We start from the raw sequence: 21,394 nt of genomic DNA, 5'->3' as shown, positions 1-21,394 counted from the left end.
TCCATAGGGTTTAGTCGACGAATTATGGCATGTTTCGTCGGCTAAACCCTACTAAAGCCGACGAAATAAACTCTATTTCGTCGGCTATAGTTATTTTTAATTTTTTAATTATATACTTTAGCCGACGAATATCTCTGTTCCGTCGGCTAAAGTCTGGGAGTAAAGTCGACGAATATTTCTGTTACGTCGGCTTAAGTCTGGGAGTATAGCCGACGAAATAGGATGTCGTCGGCTAAAGTCTGGAACAATAGCCGACGAAATATTTTCGTCTGCTTAAATGCATGAACAAAAGCCGACGACAAAATAGTTCGTCGGCTAAAGTCTGGATAATAGCCGACGACGGTCTCTAGGTTCTTCGGCTAAAGCCATCGCCGACGACCCTTTCCCGACGATACTATAGCCGACAAAGGCTCGTCGGCTAAGACCTTAGCCGACGAATTAGGATAACAGGCCGACGAAAATTTTTCGTCGACTAAAGTGCTTGTCCTGATAGTGTTGGTAGGGCAAAACTTGTCGTTTCAAGTTACTACTAGTGATGGAAGGACGGTGTGGTCTGAGAATGTTGCCCCTGCTAATTGGGGTTTTGGTCAAAGTGTCAAACGTACGAGGGAAGAAACTTTTAACTAGCTAGCTAGTACTATTGTAGAACAATAACATGCACAGCAACAAAATTTATACGCGCGTTACGTATACAAATAAAGCTGCTGTACTAGTGCTGAAGATGATTAATAACAATAATGTGTGTTCTATCAGTTTTCATATAGAAGTTGAATAGATGTCTCATTCAATCTTCCTCAATGTCTACAAATATATATAGGACGCAAAATTACCATGCGAGATGGCTTTCTTCCTGTTAACATCATATATAACTGACATTCTTCATAAACGAGTTGGATAGATGTTGGTAACAAGCAATTGTAATTTTCTCGATCAGCTGCAAATCTACAAACAGAACCGAATTGTCAGACAAAACGTTCTATAAATAAAGGAAAGGGATACCGTGTGATTGCGTTGGCAGCTAGGGCAAATTGATTTAGGGTTAGCGTTAGAAAAGACCTCTCTAATCATAACTATCTTTCCTCCAAGAAGAGATGCAGAAAAGTCGTGCTCGTACGTACGCTTTTTTATGTTTCTGGTTAATTTTATGTAGAAGTATTTTTAACCAGTGTTATTAACACACTTTTTTATATTATTAACACACCTTATTTATAATGAGAACTAATTATGAAATAAATTTAAATAGAAAGTTACGAGGTGTGTTAATAACATAAAAATGTGTGTTAATAACACGCCTTTTTGAAATTGCGTTTTCGTATTTTATTTTAAGATACCTCGACGATGCCGGTATATAGTTTGCTGGTTCATATTGAAATGGTCGGCTTAAGCCTCCAGGCCAGCTTAATTAGCACCAAGATAAATGCACTTGAACTACTAAACCATACTAACCTAATTCAATTATACGTGGGTTCGATCAAACAGTACATTTGTCAGTTTAAGCCTATAATTTGGTAAATGAAGCGCAACTGGGGATAAAAATGGCTAGTCGATCGGATGAAGCTGGGTAGGAAAGCTTGTGTGTGTGAATGTTTTGTATCGTATTTGTCGGTACAAGTGAACTGCATGCATCCAAGTTTTTCTGTTTTGTTTTGTTTCTTACGTGCCTTGGGGCTTAGCTTCTGTCCTCATGAAAAAGGAAAGCCAAGCTTCCGATCGCATAACCAAGTCCAGAGGAAAATCATGTCAATAATTTCTAGGAATTACATACAATTTTAGGTTCCTGCTGCGCGCTTCGGTCTCGCTCATACAAAAGTTCAGATATCTATTTTGAGTAAAAAATGAGCCGGAGAAGAGTGAAACGATCACTTGCTTTCTCCTCTCTGTTTACAAAGCTAATGACAAAAAGTGACAACAACAAAAAAGTCAGGTAAAAGGCAGAGGGTTACTACTTCTGGCTGCATCGGCTATTTCGCGAGCCTCATGCATCAACTGCTACAATTTGTGAGTGTCATGAACAAACTAGCTTCACCTTTCAGATCACCATGATCCTGATGATGATGATGATGGACTTGTTGGGCAGCTGACTCGCTCTGCTGATCTTCTTTTAAATTGCCATTTTCTATCTTCAACAATGCATCATCACTGCACTTTCAAGTTAGATGTTATTAGTAATCAAGGAAAAGAAACTAATAGTCATATAGACCGGCAGAGGTGCAAGAAAGTTATAATTCTCAATCCAGCTTTCTCTGCGTATATATGGAATCTCTATATCCTCATAGATACGTATAAATAGCACTCCCATAAACTTTTGCTTTTCATTTCCTTTGTAGGAGGGAAAGAAAACCAAAAGTTGGTAAATCATGTGCCGGTTGTAACATCTGATTTCTATGTTAAATCATATATATATATATATATGCAACACTAAATACTAGGTTACACATACAAATACAAGGTGCGCATGGTGAGAGCTAGGCTTATATGACTGGCATATACAATCATACTATAATTTTTCCCTCTTGATTAAATCCCACAAAATATCCCATTTAGGTCATTAGGTCATTAGATGACTCAATTTACAATTTCATAAACATGATAAAGAAGATGAACTCCTAACGTTAAATCACTTAAATTATCAAAGTAATTGTGTGGATGATGTTAGTACAAACCTCTGGTCACCAATTGCATCAGGCTGGAACTTGATCTCATGATTCCTTTGATCATCATCACAGGGAATGTCAACAAAGGGCTTGATATCTTCACAATCACCGGGACTCATCCCATGCTTGATATGCAATGACGACATAGAATCCTGCATAGCCCACATGTTCATATCCTCCGGTACCATATGCTGATTCACATTCCCATTACTATTTTGCATGAACACATAAGGCGCACCCTGATCTGGTTGTTCCGTAACTTGCACATTATGCGGCTGCTGCGGCTGAAGATAATGAAAATGCATAGGGTTTCCGTACAGGCTCAACGGATCGACACTAATCATCTGATCGGCGCAGGTCGTATCTCCGACCTCCGGAATCTGCTGCATTATGGGCTGCTGCTGGTGTTGTTGCTGTGCCTGTGCTCGGCAGATGGCGAGTTGGTGAAGGACGATGTCGAGCTCGGCCTTGTTGTAGTCGATGAGGCGCTGTAGTTCCTGGATGATGCGGTAGCATCCGCCGACGGGGTCGGATGCGCGGACGTCGGACTGGAAGATGATGGTGCGCATGGCCGTCTCCTTTTCAAAGTGGTTGAGTGTTTTGATGATCTTGGTGATGTTGCTGACGCCGAAGAGCTTGTGGGCGTGGAGGAACTGGTGCTGGCGGTCGTGAGGGAAAAAAGGGGCGAGGATGCAGTCGGGGGCGCACTTGCGGCGTTGGTACTTGCAGGCGGCGCAGGCCTGGGTGTTGCCGTTGCCTTTGGTCGAAGAGGAGGAGGAGTTGGGTGTGGTTGGGGATGAGGTTGTAGTGACGACGCTGCCACTAGTGATGCTCATGATGGTTTTTGGTTTTTGTTTTTGGTGATATTGGGTGAGATATCGGCTGCGTTTCCGGCGGGGGTGGGGGAGTGAGAGGAGAGTCGGTGTTTTTTTTTTTGGGTTGATGATGATGCTTTTTTTTCTGAGGGGAAGTGTTTTTGCTTCCTTGGAGGTTCCCGGATTTTCGAAAGGGAGATGAAAAGGGGAAAGGGAGGATTAGAGGTCGGGAGAGATGGAAGGGGAGGAGGGACACGTACGTAACTGAATCAGTTATGGGGTTGTGGTGGAGGGGTGGTTAGCTTTTAGGGTTTGCATGTTAGGGTTGAAAGGTTAAAAATAGGGAGGTTTTGTACATTCCAGGGTTTAAAAATACCCATATACATAAAAAGGAAGCATATATCTGTTTAATTTCGTGCTTCTTGATTAAGAAAACAAGACAAGATGAGCAAGAAATGGACTCTAGAGAGATCGAGCTAAGGAAATGGATAAACAATAGAAAATGAACTCGGTTTAAGAGATATGGAGGGAAAGCTGTAGTTACCAAACGGATATATATATTGTGTGAACTGAATTTAAACTTGTAATCAAATTTAGTGTTTGAGCGATGGATAAGAGTGACGGACTTCGATTCAAAAATTCCAGATGATGAGCAATAGATCATTTCACGAGCTTTAGGGTTCCTTCGGTACGGGAGCCCCAATAAATTAGGCTGCATAAATATTTTAGGACAATTCGATTGACCAAAAAATACAACCAGGACAAATCCGATGGATCTGATTTCGGTCGTGTCTTAAGTGCACAAGTTCTTTGTTAGCTTGAAGTTCCTGGCCAACATTTGATGAGCAGTGTTGTCACTGTGCCGCTTTACTACATGATGGCAGTGCCGGTGGCGAGTAAAACTTTGATCTCGTTTCAATTCCATGAGAACCAGATCAAATAATATGATGGCAACCACACTCATTGCTTAGAGCAAGACAGCAACAAGGATTCAGAAGAAGTAAAACCCATTTAACAAACGCGGAAGGGGGTTTTGGTGTATAGTACATCCAGGAGGTGCATACCAAAGCATCTTATTTTAAGGGTTGGGACTTGAGCTTCGTTCATCTTACGAAGTACACTTCAAATGCAGTTCTGCCCTTGTTTTACTATGTACGAAATTGATGATAAAATGTAGCTAATCTTCCATTCACTCATAGACACAGATAAAGAGAAAACTCCCTAGATTTATAAGTGACCAAAGTGCATCCCAAAGCCAAGGGCTTGGATTTCATTATACATAGTGTTGAGAACCCATCAAATTCCATTTATTTGTTCAAAAGATAAAAGGAGCAGAGGAAATTGCAACTATTTCTTAGCTAAAACCAGCTGATGCAGAATGAATCAGTACCGCTGTACAACCATAAGGTGACAAAGCTTATGTGCCACAATTAAGTAGTACTTGGGTACAGAATCAATCAGTACCGCTATACAACCATAACTTGAGAAAGCTTATCTGCCAAAATTAAGTTGTACTTGTACAACAGAACTTTTCCAGCTTGCCTTCAGAATTTCAGTTGTGCATAGCTCAAACTGCAACAAGACTACACCACCTGATTCCAAAATTAAAAAGTGATAGTGAGTAACCGTTCCAATTTAGTTTAAATATCATTGGGGATACAGAAATCATTTAATTTCTCAGACCAGTATCTAGTCAATGCATGTAGGTTGATATAAGCAATAACCAAACACTAACAAAAGCTGTGAACCACTTAAGCAGAAGATACAATGTGATATTGGTATGAGCAAACACTTGCAAAAGCTCTGATAACTAAGGCAAGTCTGATGTGAAGTGTACATTGGTATACTAAAATGAGCACGAAACTTTGACCATGAAATGCAGGAAATTAGTTAAAATAAGCACTACCCCTAAATTCTAACTTCAACTTTTAGTTCAAGTGCTAAGAGCATGGATAATTGATAGATAACTCTAAGAAAAGTTCAAATGCAAAAAATCATGTAGTCAAGCGCCAACAAGGCAAAACTTATGAGCTCTACTATAGAAAGCATAGGCATGAGACAAAGGTGACATTACAATTTGCTAAGGCTCAGACTTGAGGAGGTCAACAACAGAATTTCTGTACTTAGTATTCAGGTCCCTGCAAAAACAACTCAAATTCAGAATACAAAAGACATAAACACCATCTAATATTGTTGATGCAAGCTAGACAGTTATGGTATACCTCCGCTGATTTAACAACTGCTCGCTCTCTTCGAGCTTCCGCTTCTGTCCCTCCACCGTCTGCAATCACAACCCACATTAACCACCACAACAACACCATCAACCTAAACAACTCTAGATTACTACTAATCTGATGCATCAATGATCAAAAGTAATCAATTACCATAGCCTTGGTGGCAATGGATCCCGATATGGAGTTCAACAGCTGCTGGCACTTCTCGAAATGGTTGTTCAAATCACTAATCTACCAAAACCCACGACACATGTCAATTCACCCCCCAAATCCTCCACAAAATTTACAAAATCCGAAACGAAATTCAACTCATACCAATGCATCAGACTGCGGGTCCCTAGTCCCGGTCTCAACCGAATCTGATAACTTCTCCACCAACTGCATTCATCCAATTCAAATACCACATTCAGCGAACAATCAAAAGTATGAAGTATCTATAAGATCAGGGTGTTGTTCAAGTTTCATACGTGGAAGAGATGGAAGTGGGAGGCGAGAGACTGATGCTGTTGTTGTTGCTGCTGCTGCTGTTGATTTTGCTGTTGCTGTTGTTGTTGGAGAAGGAGACGCTGTTGTTGTTGCTGCTGCTGAAATTGGTGTTGGTGTTGTTGGAGGTAAAGATGGTCCTGACTGGATGGCGTAGATGGGTTACTGTGGGTCGGCACGCTGGGGATCATATTCCAGCTCCCGCTCCCTCCTCCTCCTCCTCCGCCCGAGTACTGGTGCTCCATTCTTCTGCCTCTTCGTCTTTGAAACAATGATGAACCTCCGTGGTGTCCAATTTGAAGAAGCTATGTAAAACTAAACGACATGTCGTATTTTGAGTAACTGGGGATTATAAAAGGTACAGACAATCCCGTAATGTTCTAATTCTTGAGACTGGAGCAGCTTCTTTATTCTGGTTTGAGGTGTGCTTTCTGACTCTTAGATTATCAATGAATGTTTTGCATGTGTGTGGTATTGGTATTTGGGATTTTGGTGATTGAGTTTGGCTTTTGGGTGATTTTTATTTTTATCTTTTTTGTCTGAAAAAAAAAATCACCAAGTAATTGGGTGATTGAGTTTGGCTTTTTTGGTGATTGAGTTATGTGATTCAAGATTTGAAGTGGAAATATGATTTGGGTATTCACTAAGTAACTTGAAAGATGACCCAATTGGTCTTTTTTGTATTCCCATAAGGTGTTGATCAATGTTTGAATCCTGATTCCTAAGTTATTTTCATAATTCATTTGGTTAATGCTTGCCTGAGTCTGTATATGTATATTGCTTGATCTTGATAGGCTATGGAGGTAGATAGTGTCAGCAATGAACTTCAGCATGAAGAAGAATACGTATTGCTTGATCTTGATTCAGTATCCTCGCAGTTTGAAATACCAGAAAACGCACCATATGTTCTTTCCGTGAGTTTCTTTCGGTGTAGGGTCCTCTTCATTTTCGATACCTTGTTTTTCTCTGCATTTAAACAGGCTTTAATGTCATTTTGTTATTGAATTGTATTGGTTTTCAGGGTTTAGACACAATGCATCCAGTACTGATTATAGATGACAAACTGAAGTTGGTGAGTTTATAGCTACGAATTCCTTAGTAACTTTTAATTTGAGAAGCTGTTGTCTATGCTGGGATGAATACATATCGTCATATTCACCCGAGCCAGTTCATATCATCCCCATCCTTTACTACCCACATTGTAAATTTCTTTGATCACCTTCTCCGGCAATGTACTCTACCTGGACACTGTAAACAAGTTCACGCTCAAATTCTTACAACGGGCACATGTCAATCAGTGTTCTTGGCTGCAAGACTCATTACTGCTTACGCACGTCTTGGGCTCGTCATTGATGCCCAAAAAGTTTTTGACACCACCCTCTTTCAAGGTACATCAAACATGCTCTTGTGGAATTCAATTCTTAGAGCGAATGTGTCTCATGGGTTTTATGAAAAAGCACTCAAACTATATGATAAAATGCGAAGACTGGGAGTTTGGGCTGATGGGTTTACTCTTCCCCTGGTTAGTAGTGCCTGTGCATTTATGGGTAGGTCTAGGCTATGCAAGAATGTGCATAGTCATGTTATACAAATGGGTTTTCAAAATCATCTCCATGTAGTCAATGAGTTGATTGGAATGTATGGGAAACTTGGTAGAATGGAATGTGCCCGCCAACTGTTTGATAAAATGAGTGTGAGAAGCTATGTTTCTTGGAATACTCTGGTTTCTAGTTATGCCTTGAACTATGATTGTGATGGTGCATCTGAGATTTATAATAGGATGGAGTTAGATGGGCTGAAGCCAAACCCTGTGACTTGGACATCATTATTGTCAAGTCATGCTCGTTGTGGCCGCAATGAGAAGACCATGGAGTTGTTTGATATGATGAGGGTCAGAGGAACTGAGACAACTGCTGAAGTGCTTGCTGTGGTGTTATCTGTATGTGCTGATATGGCTTTGGTTGACAAGGGTAAGAAAATTCATGGATATGTTATTAGAGGTGGTTTTGGAGAGTACTTGTTTGTAAAAAATGCACTAATATGCATGTATGGAAAATGTGGAGATGTAGAAAATGCATACAAGTTATTTGTGTTAATGGAAAGCAAAAACCTAGTGAGTTGGAATGCTTTGATCTCATCATATGCTGAATCTGGTTTGTGTGATGAGGCTTATGCAATATTTTCGCAGCTAGATGCTCATCCAGTTATGACACCTAATATCATAAGTTGGAGTGCTGTTATTCAAGGTTTTTCATCCACTGGACAAGGAGAGAAGTCTCTGGAACTCTTTCGGCAGATGCAGGGAGCAGGAGTACTACCCAATTGTGTCACTATATCCAGTCTATTATCTGTTTGTGCAGAATTAGCAGCAATTAATCTTGGCAGGGAAATTCATGGTCATGTGTTAAGGGCTTTGATGGATAGTAACATTTTGGTTGGAAATGGCTTGATTAATATGTACACAAAAGGTGGAAGTTTTAATGAAGGGAATAGAGTATTTGAGAATATTGACAGTAAGGACTTGATTTCGTGGAACACAATGATTGCTGGTTATGGGATGCATGGACGCGGTGAGAATGCTCTAAGAATTTTTCATAGGATGGTCAAAATGGGATTCAAGCCAGACAACGTAACATTCATCGCTGTTCTTTCTGCTTGTAGTCATGCTGGGTTAGTTACCGAGGGCCGCCTCCTTTTTTATCAAATGATTGGAGTTTATGGTGTAAAACCCCAAATGGAGCACTATGCATGCATGGTTGATCTTCTTGGCCGTGCTGGGTTATTGCAAGAAGGAAGCAACATTGTGAAAAACATGCCAATGAAACCCAATGCTTGTGTCTGGAGCGCTCTTCTCAACTCTTGTAGGATGCACAAAAATACAGATATTGCGGAAGAAACTGCCACCCATATATTCAATTTGAACTCAGAAATGGCTGGGAGCTACATGTTGATGTCTAATATTTACGCTGCTGGCGGGAGATGGGAGGACTCAGCCAAAGTGAGGATCTTAGCCAAGGAAAAGGGTTTAAGGAAAATCCGGGGACAGAGCTGGATTCAGGTTAAGAATAAGGTTTTTGTATTCTCAGCAGGGAATACCATGCAAGCAGGCTTGGAGTTAATTTACGCCATCCTTTATCACTTGGCACTTCAAATGGAACGTGAGGGCTATGTACCTAAGATGGGAGTCAGTCAAGAGAATACTGACAAAGAACTGGATTAATGGTTGAGTGACTTGGTAGACATCATGGGTAGATCTTGGTTCAGTTTTTTTGAATGAATCCAATATGATGAATTGGATTTATGGAATCAGGTCATGTTAGTTTATATCCAAACATTTACAAATTCCTATGGGTTGCTAATATGTAATTCATGAGAGCACTTGTCTGGTAAAATGTAGTTCACTATCTGTTGTATATTGCTTTATGTAAACCATTACCAGATGAGTTTTTATGATTCATTTTTTACAGTTTAAATATTATAGTAGTTCTGAATTTGCTTTTCCTTGTTTGGGCCTTGTAATCTGTTACATTCAGTGTTATTGGGATTACTATATGGCTTGAAGGTTGATGCTGTGGTCTGACGTCATTTTGTTTGTCTGATTGTTGTCTGCTCACAGGTTGGAGAATGGGAAGAAACTATTGGAACATGCCTTATTTTCAGAGAAGGTAAAATCTTGTTTCTATGGTATTTATCTGTGCAGTTTAGGAATAATTTGTACATAAGGAGAACTAGATATTCCTCAAATTATATTCCATAAGCAAGATCAGATATTTTCATTTGTCTATTATTTCAAACAAACTGCTTTTATTGAAAGATCAAGAAAGCAAAAACAAAAAGGTGGACAAGGAGTCCACATAGAAGAAACTGCAGCTGGATTTCAATGTAATAAGATAGAAAATAAGCTATAGTTTTTAAATTTCCCAGAAACAGAAGCCCAAGGAGACGCCCAAATCCCAACTCTCTCCCAAATCAATCCCACGTCATCACGTCTATAAACTTCAAAGATTCTTATTAGGATGCTTTCATTTGAGAGGCAATGGATTATTGGTCAACTGTTTTTCTGTGACATGAAAATGCTGGTAGAGTTTCATTGTCATCAAGAGCTGTGGAGCATAGACAAATCAGTTATGGCTTCTGACTACCTTCTATGGTTTCAGTGGTTTAGTTTGATTTTTATTGTCATATGGAGGTGATTAGATTATCACTTTACCTGGGTAATGAATGTTTTAGTTATCTAGTTGTTACTTACATGGCATGTTTATAAACCGCTGCATTTTTTTGTAAAGATCATAGGGACTAGAACATATATGGAGATGCAATTTGATTTGTTGATCTAGAAAGTTTAGGTTATACCACTTTCCTTCATTGCATACTATTTGGAACTAGCACATAACAAATGGTGTTACAATTTCTTGATTCGGTCATTGATAGCCAAAGAGTGATCCAAACCTGTTCTATAGGATTAATCATAACCATTTTTGCCAAATCTCTTATAATGTTTCCCAGAAAAGGAAAAGAAAAAAGCATTACAAGTTTTTGTCTAATGTACATGGGTCTGTGATTATGTTTGTCGTATTTGTCTGCATTAGTTGATTTGTGCTCTGAAGAGCATTATTGCTATTCTACTGAAGCTCCATTTGCAGGTTCTAGTCCCGTAAGTCATGAAGAAACAGGACCATCGGAAGCAAACCTTTTTGCCGGCAAATGCATAGTTGATCAAAACGTATATCAGTGCAAGCAAGTAAATCCACTTGGCTGTGCATATAGAAGATTAAAATTTAGATTGGCACCAGATTGTGACTCTCATGGTTCTGCATCCATAGAGGCTGAGAAAGTTTGAAGAAGTTTTTGCAGCACCCTGAAGATCAGAATATCCTAATGGTACATGAGGTAGAAATCAAGACATTGCTGTTACTAGCTCATTTCAAAATGTTGATGTTACTAACTAATTTGCTTCATTGCTCTAGTAAAAACAAATTCTAAAGATACTCTTTATTTCAAGGTACTGAGAAAGTAAGGTTCTATTTTCTTTGAAGTAATATGGTAAAGATCGGTAGAACTGAATTCAAGTACTCACTAATTATTGTCGTTCGGACTTGTAGCAAGTTATGTGTGTCGCAGTTTGGGAGTTTGTGATCGGATATAGGACTAGGAAAGGATTTCAATCTTCATGACTTCATGTCGCCAAGGTATCTTGTTGTGGAATTACAATGGATTTTTTTTAATCTTTTCCCTTCTAGATCACGGATCAGAGAATTACAGGTTAGTGCCACGTTATCAACTACAGAGTTGATAACATACAACATTATATGTATGTTGAACTCATATGCAAAGTGGTTCTGTACTAACCGCAGAATAGGTTTGTGCAGACTTGTTTTGTTAGTTGTTACATTATTCTAAGCTAAGGTCTTCTGGTTTTCAGAGCTTGCTGCAATCTAGCTACAAGTATTCGTCCTCATTTTGTTCAAGTTCCATGCGAAGTTTGTTGTCATTCTGTTTGGATTAGTCTTCGGCTATCATATGTCAAGTGGTTGTCTATTAACTACCCAGTAGGCTTGTGCAGGCTTGTTCAGTTACTGTATTCTTTTAATTTTCAGTGTGCTTCAACCTATAGATCAAGGTCCTTAGAGCTTGATGGTAGATTTAGGATGAACAAAACCATAACCTTGTGATATAAGCACTAAAGCTCTTCTATATCTGAAAGAACTTTGAATCTGGACGTGACAGAGGGTTTGCTCCATTAATTGTAGAAATTGTGTTCCAATGAACATTTAAGTCAGATGTGGAGAATCTAGGCCTTGGTACGTATTGAGAAACTTTGGTGAAGCTACGGAAAACACTAAAAGATAGCTATCTAAAATAAGACGTTTTTTGTTTCCTTCCCTATTGCAGATATTGGCTTTATCCAGTCACAATATCATGCAATCATAAAATCCTATCCTCTTACTCAAAAAAAAAAAATCCTATCCTCAACGTCATCGTCGCTCTTATGGCTACCTTACTCTTCGCCGTCGCCGGTGCTTCTTCGCCGTCATAGGTTCCATTAATTGCAATGGTTAACCCCGTTCGTTTCTAGTTTAGTGCAAATCCTATCAACCAAACACAATCCCATTCTCTTAGTCTAGTCCAATCCACTCCAGTCTTTAGTTTCCCAATCCAAACCATAGCAAATGGCAACAGCGTTCTGTAGTCTCAACATGTTGGGGTCTGGTCTCTCACAACTAAATGAGTACAACCTTAAGAAGAAGCACGCAATCTTCACAAGGCAAGTTGTTCCACTCTTACGTATTCTGCAACTTGGCTTCTTGTATATAATACTGATCTCTTCGTTACATTTCAGGTCTTGTTTACACTCGAGAAGATTGTTTGGTTCGTCTCTTAATGCCGAAAAGGTTTCCCCCGGAACTAATAGAAGAGTAGAGGTCAAGCATTGCCCACAGGCATTTCCTTCTAATTCGAAGGATAAAGAAGAAGAGAATATTTCGAAGGCAACCTTGATATGGAGGGCAATAAAGTTGCCTATATACTTTGTTGCATTTATCCCTCTCACTGTGAGTTGGCTTAAACTTCTCTTTCTGCTATGATCATTTTAATAGGCAATGTGTGCTCTTCATTGTGCTTTGATTAATACATGGATCTCTGTGGCTCACTTTTGCTCCCTTACACAGGTAGGTAGTGCAGCTGCTTATTTCGAGACGGGCATTTTTTCATGGTGGCGTTATTCTCTTCTTTCGATTTCTTCTGTTCTTATCATCACATGGCTCAACTTAAGGTAACAGATTAACTGTATCCAATAATAACTTTGAGACTCGTCTGAATATCATCCAGCATGTGATTTCATATTTGGTTATATCATATGTTCCATGAGTTAGTTAGTTACTATATGGTGATATAATCCCTGATCGATTAAATTGTCTTGAAATCTGAAGGTTATTGTATGTTGCATAAGCACGCTATTGTGAGGAATGTAGGCTCACATGGGCAATTAATCAATTGCTAAAGCCATAAAGATGTTGGTAACATTTAAGATACTGCATATGTATGAGCTTTCTGGAGACATTGATGAGATAACATGTACCCCAATAGTTTGAATTATGTCCAGGGAACTCAGAATTCCCCTTCTGCATGAATAAACTCTCACTCTGGGAAATAATAATAAACTCTCAAATGCTCTTCGTGTTATTGGCATAACAGGAAGAGCATATGTTTTGTTGCTTTCTTGGATTTCCGATTGGAACTCATTATCTTCAGTTCACAAATATATCATGACTCCTTTTTTTCTGGGCTGATGAAACCTCTGTATTTGTCTATTTGCAGCAATGATGTTTATGATTTTGATACAGGAGCAGATAAAAACAAGTTAGAATCAGTTGTAAATCTGGTTGGCAGGTAAGTTTTATTTTTCTGTGTTCTCTACGTTCTATCTTGGGTTATCTGTCATCATCAATAAACAATTAAGTTTCCCTTATGTGTATTGTAAGCCGTACAGGCACAATTGTTGCTGCCTACGCGCTGCTTGTGCTTGGCTTCATGGGGCTTGCTTGGGTATCTTTTGAGGCAGGAAATATGCGTGCAATATTATTACTCGCTTGTGCAATAATTTTTGGTTATATATATCAGGTAATCAGGTTTAAACTTTGTCATAGTTTCATATGCCCTTCTGTAGTATTCTCTATCGCAATGCAGCACGCGTAGCAGAGATTGTTAGAGTTTTCTTGCCAAAGGAACGTGTGCTCACTTGTAGGAAAATTTGCCGTATTTTGAATATTTTATTTATGATTGTTTGGTTTATCACTTAACAGAGGATTTTTGTCATACTGAGGTTTCCTTTTTTAATATTAACCAATAGATGCTTTATAGATTGAGAAGACTTCATATGACATAAACATTTCTCTTTGTATAATCAATGATTCCTTGATCAGAATTGGGTTTTTGTAGACTTGATCTTTTTTATTTCACCACAGTTGGTTGGACCAACATTTGACTAGGATCAAATGCTTCTGTGTTACCTCAGCCAAATAGAGAACAAACTTTACGAACACTGGTTGAAAATACACTCTCAGAAGCTGTTGTGCGTACCAGCTGGAAAAGATGCTGTCAGATTAGGCAAGGAGAATAACTTAGACCCTCGCATGTGTGGCGAATATTCAAGCCTAACACGTGGACAACATTTGGGGTTGACGTGGAGTTTGTGTGGCCTTTGGGTTTCACACGTGGACGTGGGTAACCCGTTCTAATACCATGGAGACTCTTAGTCAAGGATTTGCACATGCCTATTTGGGGGAACTACATACCAAGTTGTTTCATAGCAGGCTTTGGAATTCTAGACCTTTGCCCTTCTCTTATTTCTTTCCATTTTTAACTCATTACCCTAAAGGCCTAAACTGATGGGGTGTACACACCATGTGATACAAACCACACACAGAACATAGTTATGTGTTCTGAATCTGACCTGCCATTTATTTAGTGCATCATGATTATGTACTGAGGTTTCTGGCCATGTTTGATAACGGAAAGGCATCGCTGACTACTAGAGATGAAAAACTTGAAGATAAGTTGATCTCCTTATTGGTGTTGAATTACTATTACTGAAAGTCAAAGTCAAACATACACTCTTGTACTGAATCACCTGAGTACTTAAAACCCACTGTATAAGCTGGATCTCTCTAATACATAAAGCTTTCATGCTACGTTGTAAATCATTTTACAATAAGCTTTTCATGCTATCTTGTACTTGTTTTTCTTAATTTGATGCTTCATAATGATATGATTGGTGCCTAGATAGCTACCCAACTATGCATAGGAAATACATGATCTTACATCTGTTCTTCTTCTGAGTTTCAGTGCCCACCATTTCGGTTAAGTTACCAAGGGTTGGGGGAGCCATTGTGCTTTTCAGCATTTGGTCCATTCGCCACTACAGCTTTTTATTTACTGCAGGGCAGTGGAAGGTGAAATAACTTAAGAGAAATACCGTATTAGTTTTTTTATATTTCTTTTAGAGTTTTAGATGATAAGTATTGGTTGTTTTTACAGTCAAATGATGCATCTTCCTTTCACTGGTTCAATTCTTTCCGCATCACTACTTGTTGGCATTACGACAACCTTAATTCTGTTCTGTAGTCACTTTCATCAGGTAATTTTCCTTTTTATTAAAATAAAAATAAAAATAATTGTGGCTTCTTGTTGTTGGTGTGTGTAAGCTGATGTAATGTCCTGCGACTCAGATTGAAGAAGACAGGGCGGTAGCAAAAATGTCCCCTCTGGTATATACACTAAATCTTCCCTGAAATGATGAGGCCTCATCGGAAAATGCAGCACAATCTCATTGTTCTATTTGTACTTTGTTGGTATACAGGTTAGGCTTGGCAGCAAAAGAGGATCAGGGGTAGTTCAATTAGCAATTGCAGGACTCTATGTTCTAGCTTTTGCTTTTGGTATAAGCAGGGCTCTTCCCATAACTTGTATTGTGAGTCACACTTTTTGAGTTCTAATTGCTGAATACTGAATTGAGATCTCTCTGTTATTTCTTCCTAGTAGTTTCTGTTGTTTACTTTATCCCGGTCTAATTATTTTCCATGGTTTCTTTCAGTTTTTCTGTGCCTTCACCTTACCAGTGGCAAGACTGGTGGTTAGCTATGTGCAAGAAAACCATAATGTGAGTACTAAACTTATTTAGATTACTAACAAAAAGTAAAACATATATAACAGTTGCCTATGATTAAAATTAATTATGGTATTGTTTGGATAACTTATTATTTCACTATACTTCATGCTTATCACTTGTCTTGCTGCACATGGTCTTGCATGTATGGCTCCTGAGATTTTCTATCATTTCTGCAATGCAGAACAGCAAAAGTATTCTTGCTTTTGGTTAGCTTATATGAACTTTATCCTTTTCAGGATAAACACAAGATATTCATGGCAAAGTATTTCTGTGTGAGATTGCATTCTTTATTTGGAGTTGCGTTGGCTGCTGGACTTGTGGTAGCGAGAACGGGCCCTAAACCTAGTATTCCAAGGTTGGCATTTTCATAGTTTTCTACCTCACGGAATTTCTGGACAACTGAATGTGCTAAATCGATTTTGGTTGTAGTATGTGTACATATTAGTTATCCAAGTTCTTACTGCAGTCTAATGTTTTCTTAGTTTATTTGTATATATTCTCAGTTACATAATTACCGCTAGAATTCTTATACTGGTAGAATTGTATAATATGATTAATATCAATTCTTTTGTTGTTTGAAATATACAAGTGATGATCCTTTTGTTGTTCCAAACATGGGTTATTCATCCTTTTGGCACTGCGGATGCTCAATTTTGATCTCAATCATGGCAATTCTGTTGTGTCAACTGGATGGTTTGTTTTTGGAGATTTTAAGAGAAGTGTGCAGAGTTGTCAGGTGTAACGTGATCTGCATTGTTTTATTGGTCAGAGAATCTTATGTAACGTTCTGTTCCCTCAAAATAAAATGGCAAAGGAAAAACGAAAACATTTAATATAACACGTTCCATATTAGTATAACTGTATAACCAGAAGGACCAAAAATGCAACAACTCCAATTGTTTAAAAAGCTCAAAAGTCGTCGTCGGTGGGGGCTTTAAAGAGAGTACACTACCATGAGAGAAGTCCCATGGATTCTACGATCAAGCTTGTTTGACTGACTAGTCTCAGACAAAGTCTTCCCCATAATAGCATATCCCTCATCTCATAGAACTCAGCTGTGTAGACACAATGTTTACCGTTCAGGTATTTGGCGCTGATGATCAGCAGGAGGAAGAAAGCACGAAGTCAGCCACAAAGTTGCAGAAGAGCTACTTCGACGTGTTGGGACTCTGCTGCTCATCCGAAGTTGCTCTGGTTGAGAACATCCTCAAGCCTCTTAATGGTGTTAAAGAGGTCTCAGTCATTCTCCCTACTAAAACTGTCATTGTCGTCCATGATAGTCACCTTATTTCCCAGATTCAAATTGGTGAATATATATACCCTCCCTCAATACTCAATCCTTATTTTCTGTGTGTGTAAGTTAAGTTTGGTATATTGTATAATCGTTATAATCAGTTTTTTGGTTGTTGTTCATGATGTTCATGGCAGATGAGGCTATGAATCAAGCAAGCCTAGAATCAAGTGTCAAGGTGCATGTGGAGAATTACAAGAAAAAATGGCCTAGTCCATATGCAATTGCTAGTGGTGTATTGCTACTCCTATCACTTCTGAAATATGTATACAGCCCATTTCAGTGGTTGGCCTTAGGAGCAGTAGCTGCTGGTATTTTTCCGATTTTGATGAAATGTGTAGCTTCAATTCGGAATCTTAAGATTGACATCAACATTCTCGTCATCATTGCGGGTATGTTAGTGCTCAATTCTTTGTTTGATTAGTTCAATATGTCTTGTAACATTTCAGTGCTTTAGTATATTTTTGAGATGAAGTTGATTAAACTGTTAGATAGCTTTGACTGTGATAGATGCCAGATACAGGTTGTGGTTATTTATTTGTCTATCATTTGCAGAACTTCAACTTTTTTGTATTTTTTCAGTCCATAAAAGTGCTAGTTTATTAGACTGGTAAATCATATGTGGTTTATACTCTGACAGTGATTGGAACAATTGCTATGAGTGATTATGTGGAAGCTGGCACTATAGTCTTCCTGTTCACCATTGCAGAGTGGCTTGAATCCAGGTCCCGTCATAAGGTCAGGATAACACTTGCCTGAACCTTAAATTTTTCAAAATGCTTTCTGAATTCTGATTTTCCAGTTAGTAATAACAATAACACATCAGCTATTCCCTGATTATTAATTAAAAGTGGTAATGTCATGTACTAAGGCAAATGCAGTGATGTCATCTTTGATGAGCATGGCCCCCCAAAAAGCTGTCCTAGCAGCAACAGGAGATGTTGTGGATGTTGATATGGTTGAGTTGAATACAATTCTCGCTGTTAAGGCTGGTGAAGTTATACCAATTGATGGAATTGTTGTGGATGGTGAAGCTGAAGTGGACGAGAAGACGCTAACTGGAGAGTCATATCCAGTTGCAAAACTACAGGGCTCCACTGTCTGGGCTGGCACTGTCAATCTCAATGGTAACATCAATCCCCCTTCCTCTACTAGTTGATATTCAAAGTAGTTTTTTTTTTTTTTTTTCCTTTTTTTCTTTCCGGCCTAAAACAGTTATGGTTCTTCACTTTAGGTTACATTAGTGTCAAAACTACAGCCTTAGCTGAAGATTGTGTGGTTGCTGAAATGGCTAAACTTGTGGAAGAGGCCCAGAACAGAAAATCCAAAACTCAAAGATTTGTTGATAAATTTGCCAAGTTCTACACTCCAGGTATTCAAATCAACTTTTCACCATCATTTAGGAGTTATGTTATTGCACTTTTTTATTTCGATGAAATAGTTTCATGAGAGCGATGTTACAGTACGCGACTTGCCATCTTATATATTTGCCATCACATATGTAAAGATCGGTGTGAGTGCATAACAAGATAACAAAGCAAACTTATAATGGAGTCAAAAGGAAAGTTCTTGTAAAAGCTGCAGTGAATAAACTTGGTGGTGGTTGTTGCTTTTTTGTTATGTTAATCACTAATACAGCATTCCATATGCTAAGTATTATTTACTAACCACATCTCTTTCCCCTACCATTTTAAATATCAAAAGATATGTTAAAGTTTTCTTTCATGCATCTCCTGGTATTGTTTTGCAGCGGTCCTATTTGTATCTGTTTCTGTTGCGGTGATTCCAGCTGCCTTACATGTTCCTAATTGGAGCCAATGGTTTCACTTAGCTTTGGTAGTTTTAGTGAGTGCTTGTCCCTGTGCTCTCATCCTCTCTACACCTGTTGTAACTTTCTGCACACTTACGAATGCTGCAACATCTGGCCTTCTGATCAAAGGGGGTGACTACCTTGAAATTCTAGGAAAAATCAAGACCATGTGTTTTGACAAAACTGGTACAATAACAAGTGGGGAGTTTTTCGTGATGGATTTTCATTCTCTTCGCAAAGACATCAGCTTGAACACATTGCTTTACTGGTAAAGACTGCACAGTTTTACCAATCTTCTTTCAGCCTTAAAATGGGAATTAAATTTATCATGTGTTAGCATCCACTGAAGGCAATGGTTATGTAATTTACAATCTCGCCAAAGTTATGATTGCAAACAACTTTGTAGATTTTTACTAGAGAAATTTCCTCTGGGTTTATAATTTTTTATTTTTATGCTTTCTTGAAATTTCAAGGGTTGCAAGCATTGAGAGGAAGTCGAGTCATCCAATGGCAGATGCACTGGTTGACTGTGCAAGATTTCATTCAATTGAGCCAAAGCCTGAAAACGTGGAGGACTTTCAAAGTTTTCCAGGCCAAGGCATTCGTGGAAGAATTGATGGACAAGATATTTACATTGGAAACAGAAAAATTGCTTTGAGAACTGCTTCTGGAACAGGTGAAAGCATCAACTTCTTCATTTTTAACTTCCCATGATTTCGATACCAATTTATGTACAATCAAGTTGGATATATTATGCTCTATCTAAGCTTCCTTTGACCATTAGTATTTTGGAAACTTCAGTTCCAACCATTGAAGAGAGTGGAAATGGTGGGAAGACGATTGGATACATATACTGTGGAGGAACCCCTGCAGGAATCTTTGCACTATCTGATGCTTGTCGATTAGGGGCTGCAGAGGCTGTACGTGAGCTGAAGGAAATAGGCATTAAAACAGCTCTTCTCACAGGAGATAGTCATACTGCAGCTATTCATACAAATGAGCAGGTACGCATATATGTACATGTTAGCCAGTATACACTATATAGAGAAAAAGACATAACAATCACACAGGGCTTCTCTGTTACAGTTAACCACAAGTGCGTTAAGCACCTTTTGCTGCACCGTTTGAATGACATGTTCAGGGCGGTGCCTACACACTTGAGATTAACTGGTACCGTGCAGTAAGCTTATGTACAGCACATTTGTTAAGTGATTACTCTTGACAGATTGTGTGTTCGATTATGAAACATGATCTTCATGTATACTTCAAGTCCATTAGTTTATTCTACTTCACCGAACTGGTTTTCTTTAGACATGCCTCTTTGATGGGATGGGATGTCTTCTTAACAATAGCACGAATGCAAAATTTGGTTTCACAAATTCTGATATTAGTATCAAATCTATGTGGATGTGCATGCAGCTTGAGCAAGCTTTTGAAGTCGTCTATGCAGAACTTCTACCTGAAGAGAAGGCGAGAATTGTTAATGAATTCAAGATAGAAGGATATACAGCCATGGTTGGAGATGGTATCAACGATGCTCCTGCTTTAGCCACAGCCGATATTGGTATCTCCATGGGAATTTCAGGGTCAGCCCTTGCTCAAGAAACTGGGAATGTAATATTAATGTCCAATGACATTAGAAACCTACCAAAAGCGATCCGGCTTGCAAAAAGGGCAAACAGGAAAGTGATTGAGAATGTCACTTTGTCCATGGCTCCTAAGCTAGCTGTGCTTGCACTAGCCTTTGCTGGTCATCCACTTGTTTGGGCTGCGGTTCTTGCTGATGCTGGGACATGTGTACTTGTAATTCTCAACAGCATGCTACTTCTGCAAGCAAGTAATAACAAGCAGACTAAAGGCAACTCTGAACAACCTGATGCCCTTAATACTGTAAGCAACAAGCATAGCCTATTGCCTTGTATGAACCAGCAGTGCTGTTCGGACAGTACTAACAGTAGCACTAGAGAAGTGTGCAAACCAGAGAAGTGTTGTTCCGACAGTGAAGCTGCACAAGTATGCAAACCACAAAAGTGTTGTTCTGATAGGTGTGGAACAGAATGCCTGCCTGGTCCTTCCAGTCCAGGGTATATGCCTAGGAATGATGAGTGCATGAACTCAGTTGATGTATGTGACTCGGCGAGCTGCAAAAGTATTGGTTCTGAAGTTTCATCCTCTCTTACTCTGCCCTTACTGCATGATTACCCTTGAATCGTCCCTTCTTGTGTACCTTTCTTAAGCTGTATATAGAAATAAATATTTAGAGGTATTTGGTTATAGGTCCATTTCACCCTAACGAAAAATTGGATGTAGTCCACACGCATGTAAGCTATTTCATATCCAGGTTATATGCATACATGTTCTTATGTCGTATCCCTACATGGTGCTAAAAAAAATGATCCCTCCACTGAAGGATCTTAAACACATCGAGGTAGTGAAATAC

At 38.9% G+C, this 21,394-nt stretch overlaps 4 protein-coding genes and 1 pseudogene across 5 annotated transcripts in view; 4 read left to right on the top strand and 1 right to left on the bottom strand.

The window, feature by feature from the left end:
* The window catches only part of LOC101295621, an 880,650-nt pseudogene that overhangs the window by 178,691 nt on the left and 680,565 nt on the right, over nt 1-21,394 (top strand). The window lies entirely within an intron of this gene.
* On the bottom strand, nt 4,430-6,445 carry LOC101313599 (mediator of RNA polymerase II transcription subunit 9-like). The gene is made up of 6 exons (XM_004297532.1): nt 6,171-6,445; nt 6,019-6,081; nt 5,854-5,934; nt 5,692-5,750; nt 5,544-5,607; nt 4,430-5,061 (listed from the first exon to the last, which is right to left on the bottom strand). The coding sequence occupies exons 1-5, from the start codon at nt 6,429-6,431 to the stop codon at nt 5,550-5,552; spliced, it is 522 nt and encodes a 173-aa protein (XP_004297580.1). The 5' UTR covers nt 6,432-6,445; the 3' UTR covers nt 4,430-5,061; nt 5,544-5,549.
* Nucleotides 6,575-12,011, top strand: LOC101291424. Its single transcript, XM_004297541.1, has 5 exons — nt 6,575-6,608; nt 6,981-7,100; nt 7,208-7,258; nt 9,803-9,851; nt 10,830-12,011. Exons 2-5 carry the CDS (start codon nt 6,984-6,986, stop codon nt 11,024-11,026), a joined length of 414 nt encoding a protein of 137 aa, XP_004297589.1. The 5' UTR covers nt 6,575-6,608; nt 6,981-6,983; the 3' UTR covers nt 11,027-12,011.
* LOC101307197 (1,4-dihydroxy-2-naphthoate polyprenyltransferase, chloroplastic-like) lies at nt 12,248-16,439 on the top strand. Its single transcript, XM_004297511.1, has 11 exons — nt 12,248-12,451; nt 12,527-12,737; nt 12,855-12,958; nt 13,504-13,575; nt 13,668-13,806; nt 15,031-15,137; nt 15,223-15,322; nt 15,414-15,452; nt 15,545-15,655; nt 15,779-15,844; nt 16,090-16,439. Exons 1-11 carry the CDS (start codon nt 12,357-12,359, stop codon nt 16,222-16,224), a joined length of 1,179 nt encoding a protein of 392 aa, XP_004297559.1. The 5' UTR covers nt 12,248-12,356; the 3' UTR covers nt 16,225-16,439.
* On the top strand, nt 16,883-21,323 carry LOC101301101 (cadmium/zinc-transporting ATPase HMA2-like). Its single transcript, XM_004297490.1, has 9 exons — nt 16,883-17,159; nt 17,282-17,536; nt 17,785-17,882; nt 18,016-18,271; nt 18,379-18,516; nt 18,895-19,222; nt 19,428-19,630; nt 19,756-19,958; nt 20,374-21,323. Exons 1-9 carry the CDS (start codon nt 16,922-16,924, stop codon nt 21,160-21,162), a joined length of 2,508 nt encoding a protein of 835 aa, XP_004297538.1. The 5' UTR covers nt 16,883-16,921; the 3' UTR covers nt 21,163-21,323.

This window comes from Fragaria vesca, linkage group LG4, assembly GCF_000184155.1.
Source record: "Fragaria vesca subsp. vesca linkage group LG4, FraVesHawaii_1.0, whole genome shotgun sequence".
In the NCBI taxonomy this organism is placed as follows: Eukaryota; Viridiplantae; Streptophyta; class Magnoliopsida; order Rosales; family Rosaceae; genus Fragaria; species Fragaria vesca.
Note: the sequence above shows the minus strand (reverse complement) of the source record. Positions and strands in the feature narration are given on the sequence as shown.

Excerpts from the sequence above, each read along its gene's own strand:
- LOC101313599 (XM_004297532.1), bottom strand. The coding sequence starts at position 6,431 with ATGGAGCACCAGTACTCGGGCGGAGGAGGAGGAGGAGGGAGCGGGAGC. Across the intron at positions 6,082-6,170 it reads CCCACTTCCATCTCTTCCAC|TTGGTGGAGAAGTTATCAGA; the intron begins GTATGAAACTTG and ends GGATGAATGCAG. Across the intron at positions 5,608-5,691 it reads CAGTTGTTAAATCAGCGGAG|GGACCTGAATACTAAGTACA; the intron begins GTATACCATAAC and ends TTGTTTTTGCAG.
- LOC101291424 (XM_004297541.1), top strand. The coding sequence starts at position 6,984 with ATGGAGGTAGATAGTGTCAGCAATGAACTTCAGCATGAAGAAGAATAC. Across the intron at positions 7,101-7,207 it reads ACGCACCATATGTTCTTTCC|GGTTTAGACACAATGCATCC; the intron begins GTGAGTTTCTTT and ends ATTGGTTTTCAG. Across the intron at positions 7,259-9,802 it reads TAGATGACAAACTGAAGTTG|GTTGGAGAATGGGAAGAAAC; the intron begins GTGAGTTTATAG and ends GTCTGCTCACAG.
- LOC101307197 (XM_004297511.1), top strand. The coding sequence starts at position 12,357 with ATGGCAACAGCGTTCTGTAGTCTCAACATGTTGGGGTCTGGTCTCTCA. Across the intron at positions 12,959-13,503 it reads ATCACATGGCTCAACTTAAG|CAATGATGTTTATGATTTTG; the intron begins GTAACAGATTAA and ends GTCTATTTGCAG. Across the intron at positions 13,807-15,030 it reads TTTTTGGTTATATATATCAG|TGCCCACCATTTCGGTTAAG; the intron begins GTAATCAGGTTT and ends TCTGAGTTTCAG.
- LOC101301101 (XM_004297490.1), top strand. The coding sequence starts at position 16,922 with ATGTTTACCGTTCAGGTATTTGGCGCTGATGATCAGCAGGAGGAAGAA. Across the intron at positions 17,160-17,281 it reads TATTTCCCAGATTCAAATTG|ATGAGGCTATGAATCAAGCA; the intron begins GTGAATATATAT and ends TGTTCATGGCAG. Across the intron at positions 19,959-20,373 it reads CTATTCATACAAATGAGCAG|CTTGAGCAAGCTTTTGAAGT; the intron begins GTACGCATATAT and ends ATGTGCATGCAG.